The following is a 13,419-nucleotide window of genomic DNA, read 5'->3' on the forward strand; positions in this document are numbered from 1 at the left end:
AACCTGTAAAAATTTTAAAAAATTTAAAAAACTCCCAGAAAAGTTAAAATGTAACAGCAATTTAATGTACAAAACCAAATTTTCTCAATTCAACATGAAGAATTTTGTTTTGGAAAGAACTAACCATGCTATGGTTATAAATTAGCTCAATCATTTTGTCCTGGTTTGTCAGCCATCAATATTTACTTTCTTTAAATTAACTTTCTCATAAAAATTTCAAAAAAAATTTTTTCATGATTGTTTTATGTTTATATATTTTTTTATACTTCAGAAGAAATATGTATTTAAAACAGAAGCAGAAAAAAAAATCAAAGTCGCAGGAGGAAAAAAGTTTAGCATTTTTAAAGTTCCCTTTTGTTTTCCTCTTTTACTATCACTCTCTTTCTTATTTTACTAATCTTTAATATTTTCCCACTTTTTATTCTCATTATATCACTTTGTCTTGATTGCTTGATTAATAAAAAATAGGTGTTAGTTCAAACAGGAAAAAGATTTCAAAAAAAAAAGGTACAACTGATGTGAAACTAGCAGTTTTAGTATATTAAATACACAGCAGTTTGTATACTTTATTATAAAAGTTGTCAATATGTTAATGTTTATAATATTTGTTTTTTTGTAATCAGTTAATAAATAATGCACTTTACATATGAAATAAACTTTAAGTGTTCCATTACATAAAGATAGTGCAACATTCATAAAAACAGAAAAATCATTTGAGAAATATTTGCATTTGCTAAATTTTGAAAGCGCTTTGTAAGTTAAGTTTCTCTTTACCTGAAGAAAAATTTAACTTATGCAGTTCAAGAACACAGAGAAAACTTTCAGTTCAGAACACAGAGAAAACTTTCAGTTCAGAACACAGAGAAAACTTTCAGTTCAACACAGAGAAAACTTTATGAGTTAAACTACCATGGATAGTTTAGGAGGAGTAAGTTTCTTTTTTCTAAAAACAATGAAAGAGTTTTTACTTACTTAAATCAATTTTAATTTTATTTTTGTAATATCTATCTATATCTATATCTATATCTATATATCTATATCAATATCTCTATATATCTATATCTCTATATCTCTATATCTTCATATCTTCATATCTTTATATCTTTATATCTTTATATCTTTATATCTTTATATCTTCATATCTTCATATCTTTATATCTCTATATCTCTATATCTCTATATCTCTATATCTCTATATCTCCATTTCTCTATATCTATCTATCTGTGTGTGTGTGTGTGTGTGTGTGTGTGTGTGTGTGTGTGTGTGTGTGTGTGTGTGTGTGTGTGTGTGTGTGTGTATACACATTGATAGATTTATATATACATAGATAGATATAGATATATAATAACATATTATAAAAAATATTTTAAAACTGCTTTATTAAAAATGAACTAATACCAAATATTATAAAAAATCATCCTTTATAATATTATAAAGTAAAATCATCTTGTAAAAGACCAATTTTATCTGCCATAAGCTAATTTAGGTCTAAAAAAATGCACAAACAGGTTGAATGAGCGATGTTTAAGTAAAACCTTTTAAAGGTCATTAATCAAATATACAATTTCAGAACTTTTATAAAAGAATTTTTATATAAAATAGAGATGAGACTAAATTTTACTTATATTTTAAATTTAATACAAACTTTAATACTTAAGAAATAATAATATAAAAAATAGTAAAATACTTAAGTTTAATCTGATTTTAAGTTTGTTTTTTTTTTTTTCTTAAATTGTAAACTCATAAAAATTATATAAAATTCTTTTATATCAACAAACTGAGTTTTTTAAGAAAATTCCCCAAATCTCCTTTGAAAATCACCAAGTTTACTTTTTCCATCATTTTTAACGGAGAAATTTTTGTTACATAATTAAATTTTGTAAGTTGGATATATTTTTTTTTAAACCTAATAAAATTTTTTTATTAAATATTCTAAAAAAAACTCCAAAAATCACAGAGTAGCTTCAGCCCCTTTTAAAAACAACCATAAATTTGATGTTTTTCAAGGTGATCAAATGCATTTTTACAAAGAAAAAATTTTTTTTGATAATAGCAATAATAATAGTAATAAGTAAACTAAAAAATTAAAACATGAAGAAATATTTTTTAAAGCTATACTTATGTATAATAACTTAAAATTAGTAATTATAGTGGTAATAATAGTAGTTATTATTAACTATAATTAAAATATAAATAATAATATAAATAATAATAATAATAATAATAATAATAATAATAATAATAATAATAATAATAATAATAATAATAATAATAATAATAACAATAATAATAATAATAATAATAGTAAAAGTAAAAGTAATAACAAAGTTAAAAATAATACTGGTAAGAATTAAAACAATAATAATAATAATAAAAATAATAATAATTATAACAATTACAACAACAACAATATAAACAACAAAAATAATAATAACATTAATAGCATTAATAGCAAAAATGATAATAATCACAACAACAGAAATGACAGTTTTTATATTAGCTAACAGTAAAGGTAGAGAAAAAAGATATTACTAAACTTGTACAAAGGTCACCCACCATAGTTTCAATGGAATGAAATTAATAATATCATTCCATAATTTCAAACTATGATGCCAGATCATTAGTGACAATAAATGATAAATTTGCAAAAAAATGGACGTGATAACAACAAAAAGTTTATTGTGTAAAATCATGATTGTGATAAGAAACTGCAATTTTAGTATAACATTCAGTTTGTTTTTATATCTCTTATAAAACCCACAAAAACCTTTTACAATTGTCTTACTTTGAATGTTCTAACAGAGAAAATGTTTTGTATTGGTCAGGCTATTCTATTTTTAAAAGATGCTAAAATCTGACATTTCAATGCACTTTCTTAATTTCTAGGATTGGATCTCAATAAAGCCTATCACAAATCCTTTAGACATCATGACTTTGACAGAAAAGGTAACAATTTCACAACTAGCTATTTTTAATCTTTTGAGCTTCGATTGAGGTTTAAAAAAAGGTATAAAAAGGTGGTGTTAAAATCTTTATAAAATTTTGTCAACTTCTTTTTAATTTTACATAGTTTATTATAACAGAAAAATATTTTATTCAAAATATAATTAGACATTAATTTGCTTACCATCTTTATGCTGTTCTGCATCTGTAAAAAAGAACAGAAAAAAACTATAAAAGTTTTCTAATGAATACATGATAGGAGAATGTATTATCTTTCGTACTGAAATTATAATAGACTTTGAATAAAATTAGAATAAAATTTTTTTTATAATAAATGAATAAAAAATTTAAGAAATCAAATCATCTAACAAAATTCAGATCAGAAACTCATATAAAAAGTAACTATGACATGAAATTTATTGAAGAAATTATCAATAATATTATATTTAAAAAAAAAGTATGAAACACAATCTAAATAAATCACTAAAAAATAATAAACAAAAATAGTTCTCTACTGAAATCACTAAAAAAGTATACTAAATATTGACATCATCATCATCATCATCATCATCATCATCATCATCATCATCATCATCATCATCATCATCATCATCATCATCATCATCATCATCATCATCATCATCATCATCATCATCATCATCATCATCATCATCATCATCATCATCATCATCATCATCATCATCATCATCATCATCATCATCATCATCATCATCATCATCATCATCATCATCATCATCATCATCATCATCATCATCATCATCATCATCATCATCATCATCATCATCATCATCATCATCATCATCATCATCATCATCATCATCATCATCATCATCATCATCATCATCATCATCATCATCATCATCATCTATTATTACTTGGTATTATAATTATCAAAAGTCTATTAAAGTAAAAATAAACATTCTAAAATAAATTAGCTTACAAATCTTTTGTTGCTCTGCATCTGAAAATAAAATAAAGATAGTTATAATAGTTAATTGTGGAGATCACATAAAGAATAACAAAACCTGCAAGAAATGTTAGAAACTCACATATAGAGGCTATACATAGATGCAAATCATTCCTTCCCATAGCTTTCAGAGATTTCTGTATATAAGTTATGTAATCATTTGGGTGGAGCTCAACAAGAATTGTTAGAAATCTTTCCGCTTTAGACTTATCTCCTCCAGTCACATCATGATCTATTTGCTCAACAATAGCATTCACCTTATCGCTACATTCAGTAAGATGTGCAAATTTTTTCCAGTTTGTCACTTTCTCAATTAAAATATTCTTTACTTTTGCATCCAAACCTAAATAGAAGCAGCTTAGCATTTGCAAATAAAGTAATAATATACCTTACTATAATACATATTTCAATCTATTCTTACACTTTTTAAAAATTTCTTTACTTAAAGATGCAATTGCCACAAATATCTATTAAGACAATTATTTGCAGTGCTTACATAATTGTTAAAGCTTTTACCATTCATGTTAGTAAAGCTCTAACATTTACAATAAATAAAATCCACTATTTTAAAAGTCATTTTATGCAGAAAAATTTTTCTCTTCATATTTCTTTAATCCTTCAAAGGATTATTTCCAATTTTGGTTGCTCATTGTTATTCTCATTGTGAATTTCTTCTACACTGAATTATATTTATATGGGTATTACTCCAAACAGGTAAAAGATTTCAATAAAATAAAAAGATAAAAAAGGGGAAAGAATATTCAAAACTTATCTTCTTCAAATATTATTTTATTTTTTTCATAAAATATCCGATTTTTTTCATAAAATATCCATGCTGATTTTTATCTGAAGTTTGAAGCATGTTTGAAGGAGGTAGCTATGCCCTTTAGAAGTTTTATTTGCTTGTAACTTTAAAAAATACTTAGATTGTTGACACATTCAATTTTATTTTTTAACATTGTAATATAACATGTTTATAATATTTATTTTGTGAAATCAGTTATTATTCAATGCACTTTCCACATTGTGGAATTAAATTTCAGTGTTTACATTAACACAGTATAATATTTCTAAAAACAGAAAAATAATTTAAGAAAAATTTTCATTTGCTAAATATTAAAAATACTCTATAAGTTTAAGAAATATTATATATTTAATTATTATATATTTTATAAAATGATTTTATAGCTATCACTTTACTAAGTATATTGAGTCATTTTTTATTTGTGAGAATTTATAATTTAAAAAATGCTTAAGATTAATGACAAATTTAATTCTGATTTTGAATATTGTGAGATTAGCCAATATATTATTATAACCAGTTTATAATAATTAGTTTGTGTAATCAGTAACTAACTAATGCATTTTACACATAAACTTAATTTTGAGTGCTCCATTGCATAAAAAGAATACAATTTTCATAAAAACAAAAAAAAATAATTTGAGAAATATTTGCATTTGCTAAACATTAAAAGTAAGCTAAGCTTCTCTTCACCTGAAAAAAAATTCAACTTATGCACCCTTTTGTTTGTTTTGTTATATTAAAAAAACTATTCAAATTAACTTTTTAAGGGAAGATTACACTACGATAGTGTAACATTTTAGTCAGAACACAGAGAAAACTTCATGTGTTAAACTTCATGTGTGAATTAGTTAAATAAATTTGATAAATTTTTACAAAATGCATTTCATCATTTAAAGTTCACTAACAACTTTAGGAAAACAAGATCTAAGAAATGAACAACTTTTGATCAAAAATTGTTGTAAATAATAATATTAAAATTGTCAAGGGTGATTTTGAAGGATTTAATCTTAATCAAAGGTTTTCTTGTCCTAAACAACTTTTTTTTAAATAAAAAAAAAAAAAAAAAGAATAACAAATTACAATTGAATCATAATATTAAATCATAAAATTTTTTAAAAATCATTAACAATTTTGAATATCCAGGTTGCATCTCAGGTTGCTTGTATTTCAACAATGCGGCTTTGTCAATTGATTATACATGGTTTTGAATATTGACAGTGTTCTTACTTAAATACATTTGATCATTTTATTATATGAAAAATTATCAATGTTTGCTAAAAATAAAAGATGGTGAAAACTAAAAAACCTAAAACAAGTGTTAGATTTAATTTGTCATAAAAACTAAAGTTTTTCTTATTAGTAAAATAAAAGTCTGAAGCATTTCTTGGACCTTTATGATATAAACAACTTGCTGCAGTAGAAACTCCTTGACAATTAAACCAATAAAATTCATTATTTAAATTTTGCTTATATGAAGGACTAGCAATAAACTTATAATAAAAAAGCTGGCAAATATAAGGGGAAATGGAATTATATGTAACAGATAAATAATTTTGGTGACATAAAAACCTAAAGCTATTTATAATTTCCTATAAATGAGTTTTATATAAATGATTAATCATCTTAGATTGCAACTATATAAGTGTTATTTACTAATAAAATAATAAAAACAAATAGGAAGTGTTTTTTTTTTTAACAAAACTATAATGAATAAAAAAACAAATCTTCTTTTTTAAAACAAAATTTAAAATCATTAACCATGTAACTTAGAGATGACATGTTAACAATCAATGAATTTCATGAAAAACCCTCTCAAACCAAATACATCCAAGCAATATAGCAAGTTCCAGCTTTTAAATTATCATAAGAAATGCCATTAAAATAAAAAACAGAAACACACTATAAAATGCAATTAAAAGAAGTTTTTTGTTCAAAATATGAAGTTTTTGTTATTGATGTAATGAGAAATTTATGTTCTTTCAAAAAATATATACTTTACTTTTTATCTTTTATTTTTTAAAATGTTGAAAAAATTTAAAAAAATTTTTTAGTTAAAAAATTTATCTTTAACTAAAAAAATTCTTTTACATTTAAAAAAAATCTTTATGTAAATAATTGTTAAAAGCTTTTGGTTATTAAAAAGTTGAAGTTGTACTTGCTTTTAACCTATTTTTCTTTTTCAATGCACTTACTAAAACATCATACATTAGAGACTCATGATATTTTCTCCACAGTATGACATTCTGTATGCTTTCTGACTTAATAAAAATTCAAAAACTCAGAGTTTTGTTTGAAGCATAATTTTTTTATGTTTAGGTGGTAGCTTTGTGCATCTTCAGTTGCTAAACGTTAAAAACACTCTGTAAGTAAAATTTCTCTTCAGCTGAAAAAAACTTTAATTTATGCAACCTCTTTTTTTTTGTTTTGTTACATAAGGAAATATCTTAATATACTCAAATCAATTTTTTAAGGGAAGATTACAGTCAAATAGCTTTAAATTCTTAGTCTTAATATTTTAGTCAAAACACAGAGAAAACTTCATTCATGTGTTAAATTTAAGTAGCAATGAAAATTGTTTGAAAAACTGAAACTAGTAAATGACATGTTATTTAAATGCATTAGATCATTTTATAGGTATTATAAGAAAAACTACCGATATTTGTTAAAAATAAAAGATGCTGAAAACTGAAAACCTAAAACATGTATAAGAATTATTTTGTCAGTAAAACTTAAATTTTCCTTAATAAAAAAAATAAAGTTCTTAAGCATTTCTTGTACCTTCTTGATCCAAAGAACTTCCTGATGCCATGTTTGTGTCAGTATCATTTTGTAAAGTATTTTTAAGTTCTTGGGTGTCAACAATACTTTGTTCATCCTTTGTTTTAATGCAGCAGCTGTTACCCATAGAACCTAGTGTGCCAAAAGCAAAAGTGTTCTGTAAATTATTATATTTTAATACATATTTTAAGTTGTTTAAATTATATTTATATGAAAGATTGACTAACACAACAAAATCTCCAATAAACTTATAATGAAAAGGTGGCAAGCATAAGGGAGAAGGAAGTTAAATGTAACAGATAATCAATAATTTTTGGTGGTATTAAAACAAAAAATTGTTTATAATTTCCTGTAAATGAATGTTATGTAACTGAGTATTCATATTAGATTGTTACTGTATTACTGTTATTTACTACTTAATGTAATAAAAACAAGCTGAGAGTCCTTCTTTGAGAAAGCATCAAGGAATAAAAAACTGATTTTCTTTTTAACACAGCTTCAAAAATAATCAATCATGTAATGTAGAAATGACATGTTCACAAAAAATGGTTTTCATGAAAATTTTCATATTTAAGTATTAATCAAAGATATATTTGAAAATTCATAAGCATTAAACTTTATGAGAAAACTGTACTCTTCTACAGATTTGGTTTTATATGTTATTACAGAAATAATAAGCAACAAAAAGTGGTTTCAACTGCCTAAAACAACATTTATCGGCTCTAAGATCTTTTTTGTATTATGGTGATACAACAGCTCAGGCATTTTGTCCTGATCTGTCAGCCATAATATGCTGGCTTTTTTTATGTTAAACTCCATTGAAACTTTCTTCAAACTAAGTTTCTAATAAATTTCAAGAGAAACGGAAATAATTTTTCGTAAAAGCTCCATGTTTATATATTTTTTAACACTTCAGAAGACATGTATTTAAAACAGAAGAACTGCAGCAAAAGAAATAAAACTTTATATTTTCAAATTTCTATTTTTTTTCTTCCTCTTCCTACCACCCCTCCCTACCTCTCTATTTTATAAATCTTTAATATCATCCCATTTTCATTATATCACCTTATCTTAGTTTTCTAGTGGGAATTACTTAGAACATGCTTGCTTTTACTTTTACTTTTTTTCTAGCATACATACATACATACATACATACACACACATACATACATACATACATACATACATACATACATACATACATACATACATACATACATACATACATACACACAAACATACATACATACATACATACATACATGCATATATACATGCATACATACATACATACATACATACATACATACATACATACATACATACATACATACATACATACATACATACATACATACATACATACATACATACATACATACATACATACATACATACATACATACATACATACATACATACATACATACATACATACATACATACATACATACATACATACATACATACATACATACATACATATACACACACTTACACATACATACACACATACATACATACATACATACATACATACATACATACATACATACATACATACATACATACATACATACATACATACATACATACATACATACATACATACATACAGACACACACACACACTTACACATACATACATACATACATACATACATACATACATACATACATACATACATACATACATACATACATACATACATACATACATACATACATACATACATACATACATACATACATGGCTACTCTATTTTTTAAAAGATAACATCTAACATTGTACCAAAACTTTCCTAAATTGAAAGATTTGATATCCAATAAAACCTATTACAACTCTTCTAGACTTCATGACTTCATGCCAGAAAAGGTAACATTATCACAACTACCTATTTCTAATCTTTTGAGTTTTGCATGCGGTTTTAACAGGTCTTAAAAGGTGGTGTTGAAATTTTTATAAAATTTCATCAACTTCTTTTTAATTTAAAAATATTTTATTCAAAATATACTTTGACATTAACTTGCTTACCATGTTTATATTGTTCTGCATCTGGAATAAAGAACAGAAAAATCATAATAGTTAATAATGAGCATAAACAATGCACAATTGAAAAATAAATTATCTCAAAAAATCAAATGAGAGGAGAACTAAATAATTGTTTAAGTATGAATAAAAACTGAGTAAATAAGAAACTGAATGAGTCTTTACTCAAATGATTAAAGATTAAATAACTTTGAATGAAATTGTTATATAATAAAAGAATAAAATATTTAAGAAATAAATTCATTCACCAAGTTTGATACGCTTTGCATCAGCAACTAAAAACAAAGAAATGTAATCATGAGCATAAAATGTATTAGAGGAATTATCAATAATATTAAAGTTAAAAAAATATCAAAGGGGAATTGAAAGACTTTAAATAAGATCTAAAAGTCTAATTAAAAAAGTTTGCAATTTGCATAAAAAACTTGCATAAAAAACTTATCAAATTCAATCTTAATCTAATCTATATCTGAACAACTTACTCGTCCAAATGTATTGTATTGCCAGATTGGGCAATACCATGTTTTTTTTACACATAGTGTCAGAAGACAATCAACAACTAAAAACCTTTTATACGTTTTTTGTTTTTAAAAAAAAAACCAAAGACAATAGAGTTTATCAAGCCAACATTTAGCCTACTTAAACATAAAAAGCTATCAAATTTTAACAGTAAAAAATATTCATCTATACTCTTCTCTTTCTTCTCAGATCAAAGAAGGAAGTGCAGTGGCTTAAATGAGATATTTGATTATTTTTCAAAATAAATAGTCACTTGAAACATATCAAAGTAATATTAAAATTTGCAAACAAATTTTCTAGTTAAGTTCATATTACAAATATTTTCAAATAGATAAAAACTAATAACTCAATGTAATTATGGTTTAAAAATAGTTAGCAATAAATCATTTAAATGTGTGTGTTTATGTCAAAAAACTTACCAACAGGGGTATCAGCCACTGTAGTAATCTTTATTAAAGGATGATGCATCTTACAATAAGGTAATTTTTTACAATCTTGGTATGTTTCCATACTCAAAGTCATGTGGCACACTTCGCACGTAAAGCACCCTTTGTGCCATATTTTGTCTAAGCAATTCAATTTTTCAATAGGGTTACATGTTTTTTTTTTTATAAGCATATGAAATTTTTGAAACAGGCTCGGGTATGCTTATGCAAAAAGTTAAAAGAGGCTCAAAAATATGCTTAAGCTTAAGCATATTTCTTATAAAATATGCTTATTTCAATACTTTCTTAAAGTGTGCGCGTTCCTAAAAGTTAATGGGTATAAGAAAAATAAAAATTTGACTTATGCTCTGTATTTGCTTTGGTTTTAATGTAGCTGAATTAATGTTATAGTATAATAACGAAAAATAAAACATATATACTATATACAAATGTTATCAATGAAATCAAAGATATGAACTTCGCGTTCCTTCTCGTCCGGACCAATAAAGGTGTCATCTGGAAGAATTTTGTTGGCACTTTCATTTATAGCATCATCTACCTCCATCGGTTGAATATCACCCTGATTTCCTATGGGTTGATCACTGCCAGGATCTGTAATGGATGGTGGCGGCACTTTGTAACTATCAAGGCCCCCTGGTTTAACAAGCGAATCTTCTGAGCCATCAGAAGTCATTAAACACCCAGTCATTGTCCAACATTTCTTCCTTTGCTTGTCATACTTTGAAGTGTTTAAAGCTTTCCATGCTTCCCCTGCCCAATGTGTAATCAAAATTCGTCTCTCTTTTATAGTGTATTACTGAACCATCTATCAAAATGATTATCTCTATCGAGCCATTTTTGATGTTCAATCGCAATAAGTCTTTTCAGAGTGGCAGCATATCCTGCGTCAACTAGTTGCCAAAGGTCAGTGGCACTTGGTAGACCGTACCATAGAAGTCCTTTAGCAGCAACCACAGCATCTTTAAAATTCTCCTGCATCTGTCCCTTCAAATTGTCCAGCAAAAGAACAAATTTATTAAACCTTTGGTTCTTTTACAAATAATAAATTTAGAAATATATATATTTAAAATTTTTAAGTAAATGAAATTCAAATTTTTAAAATAGTTTATGGAGGCTCACGAATATGCTTACATATGCTTATTTTTTTTTCCAAATCTGAGCCTCCATATGCTTATAAGCGTTATGCTTATAAAAAAAAAAACATGTAACTGCTTTGTTACATCTGTGGCACTTTGCACTCATTTTTGTAAGAGTTACTTGAAAGATGTTGAACAAATGATGAAAGTCGATGTACAGTCTTTTAAACGAAAACTCCCTGCGTTAAATTTACTTTGAAATAAAATGTGAACTTTAAAGTTATGGTTCAGTTCCCGTAACTTCCTTTATTAATGAGCGAAGATAAATCCTTTGTTAAAAATTCTAAAAAATAATTCTTAGCCAAATCACCAAATTTCTATAGTTAAATAACCAAGTTTTTGAAAATGCTTTAATTCTTCCTAACAATATATTTGCTCTTTAAATCCAAACGGTTTTCCTTTAAATTCACGGGTGCGCTATGAGAACTAAAATGAAAGATTTACAAACTTTCTCTTGTAACAAATAAGACAAGAAGCAAATATAAGAGGGAATGAAATTGAATGAAACAAGAATTAATGTTTGGTTTCATAGTATCTAAAATTATTTGTAATTTCTTGAACATAAATTTTGTGTATTAGAATAATTAAAGTTGGTTGCCACTTAAAAGGACCAAGTAGAAAATATTAATTGCTTAGAAAAAAGACTTTAATAAATGATTTTAAAAAAAATTTCTTTCTAACACCAAATTAAAAGCAACTTTAAAAGACATGTTTAGAATAAATCGTTTTATTGAACTATGCTCTTAAACCAATAGGAGTTTCTAAACTTGATGTTTGTTTTGAGCAAAATACCTGCATACATAAAGTGCACTGTATAAAAATATTGGAACTAAAAAGTTCGAATATATTATTAGCTTGCAAAATGTACCTTGTCTTGTGGTATAGATAGATCAAGATAAATGATTTTCTTCAAGGAGAGAACGTAAAGAGTTTGAAGAGATCTTACACTAACCAAATTGTCTGTTTATATTTTGGGTAGCGATTACTCCTAAAGTTCATGCGGTCATGTGATCGCATTCAAAATGGCCAAACCATTAGCACCCCCACACTTACGGGGGGATTTAGACGAAATATGCACGAAATTCTTTGCTCTCGTTATTTACCTCTTTGATTTTATAATGCTTCAGCTTCTTTTTTGTCAAATTTTTGTTCTCTGAATCAGTTTTTTTTTCTAAATTCGTGAAAGGAGAAAAAGGAACGAAAAAATAGAAAATTGTAAAAAGTATTTTAATCAAAATTTAACTAAGATTTTTTTTAAATGTTTTTTTTTATATCAGTAACTAAATTAATTTCATTAGTTATTATTAAATATCATTATTAATATTAATTATCATTAATTATCATTAAATATCATTAAATGTTATGCAATAAATAATTTCATTAGTATTATTAGTGTCATTAATTAAAAAAAGAAAAAAAGAATCTTCTATGGAATTTTAAAATCTTAATAATATCTAAAATACGTTGAGCAGTTATTAAAGCTTTTAAAAGAAAACTCGTATTTCAACTATAAAATCTTAAATTCTTTTTAATACTTAATTAAAGTTTAAAAGTTTCTTTTTAGAATAAAATTTCTTAAATAAAATGAATTTACTTTTGATAGAGTTTTAGGAAACAAGTATTTATAACTTATTTGAAGTAGCTTCAAAATCTTTTAAACGAATAAAGTAACCTCATCCTAAATCCACCATTCTTAACAGAGTCTTAGTCTCTTTAAAATATCATTTTGCATGAGAACCTGAAACTTTAATAA

The 13,419-nt window shown here is 25.1% G+C and overlaps 1 protein-coding gene across 2 annotated transcripts in view; it reads right to left on the reverse strand.

The window, feature by feature from the left end:
* The window catches only part of LOC145184131 (uncharacterized), a 215,289-nt gene extending 205,525 nt beyond the window's left edge, over positions 1-9,764 (reverse strand). The window contains exons 1-5 of one of the 2 annotated variants that reach the window (XM_090076285.1): positions 9,551-9,707; positions 7,516-7,647; positions 4,015-4,275; positions 3,906-3,926; positions 3,129-3,149 (exon numbers count right to left, since the gene is read on the reverse strand). In XM_090076285.1, the coding sequence (XP_089932411.1) occupies positions 3,129-3,149; positions 3,906-3,926; positions 4,015-4,275; positions 7,516-7,647; positions 9,551-9,596 (481 nt within the window). In that variant the 5' untranslated portion in view covers positions 9,597-9,707. Of the gene's footprint in view, positions 1-3,128; positions 3,150-3,905; positions 3,927-4,014; positions 4,276-7,515; positions 7,648-9,550 lie in introns of both variants that reach the window. The other variant, XM_090076298.1, reaches the window with a different exon arrangement.
* Between the last annotated feature and the right edge of the window lie 3,655 nt (positions 9,765-13,419).

Source organism: Hydra viridissima, unplaced genomic scaffold (genome assembly GCF_058129835.1).
Source record: "Hydra viridissima isolate aposymbiotic clone 2 unplaced genomic scaffold, HvirCarnegie_v1 scaffold_1, whole genome shotgun sequence".
Taxonomy (NCBI): Eukaryota; Metazoa; Cnidaria; class Hydrozoa; order Anthoathecata; family Hydridae; genus Hydra; species Hydra viridissima.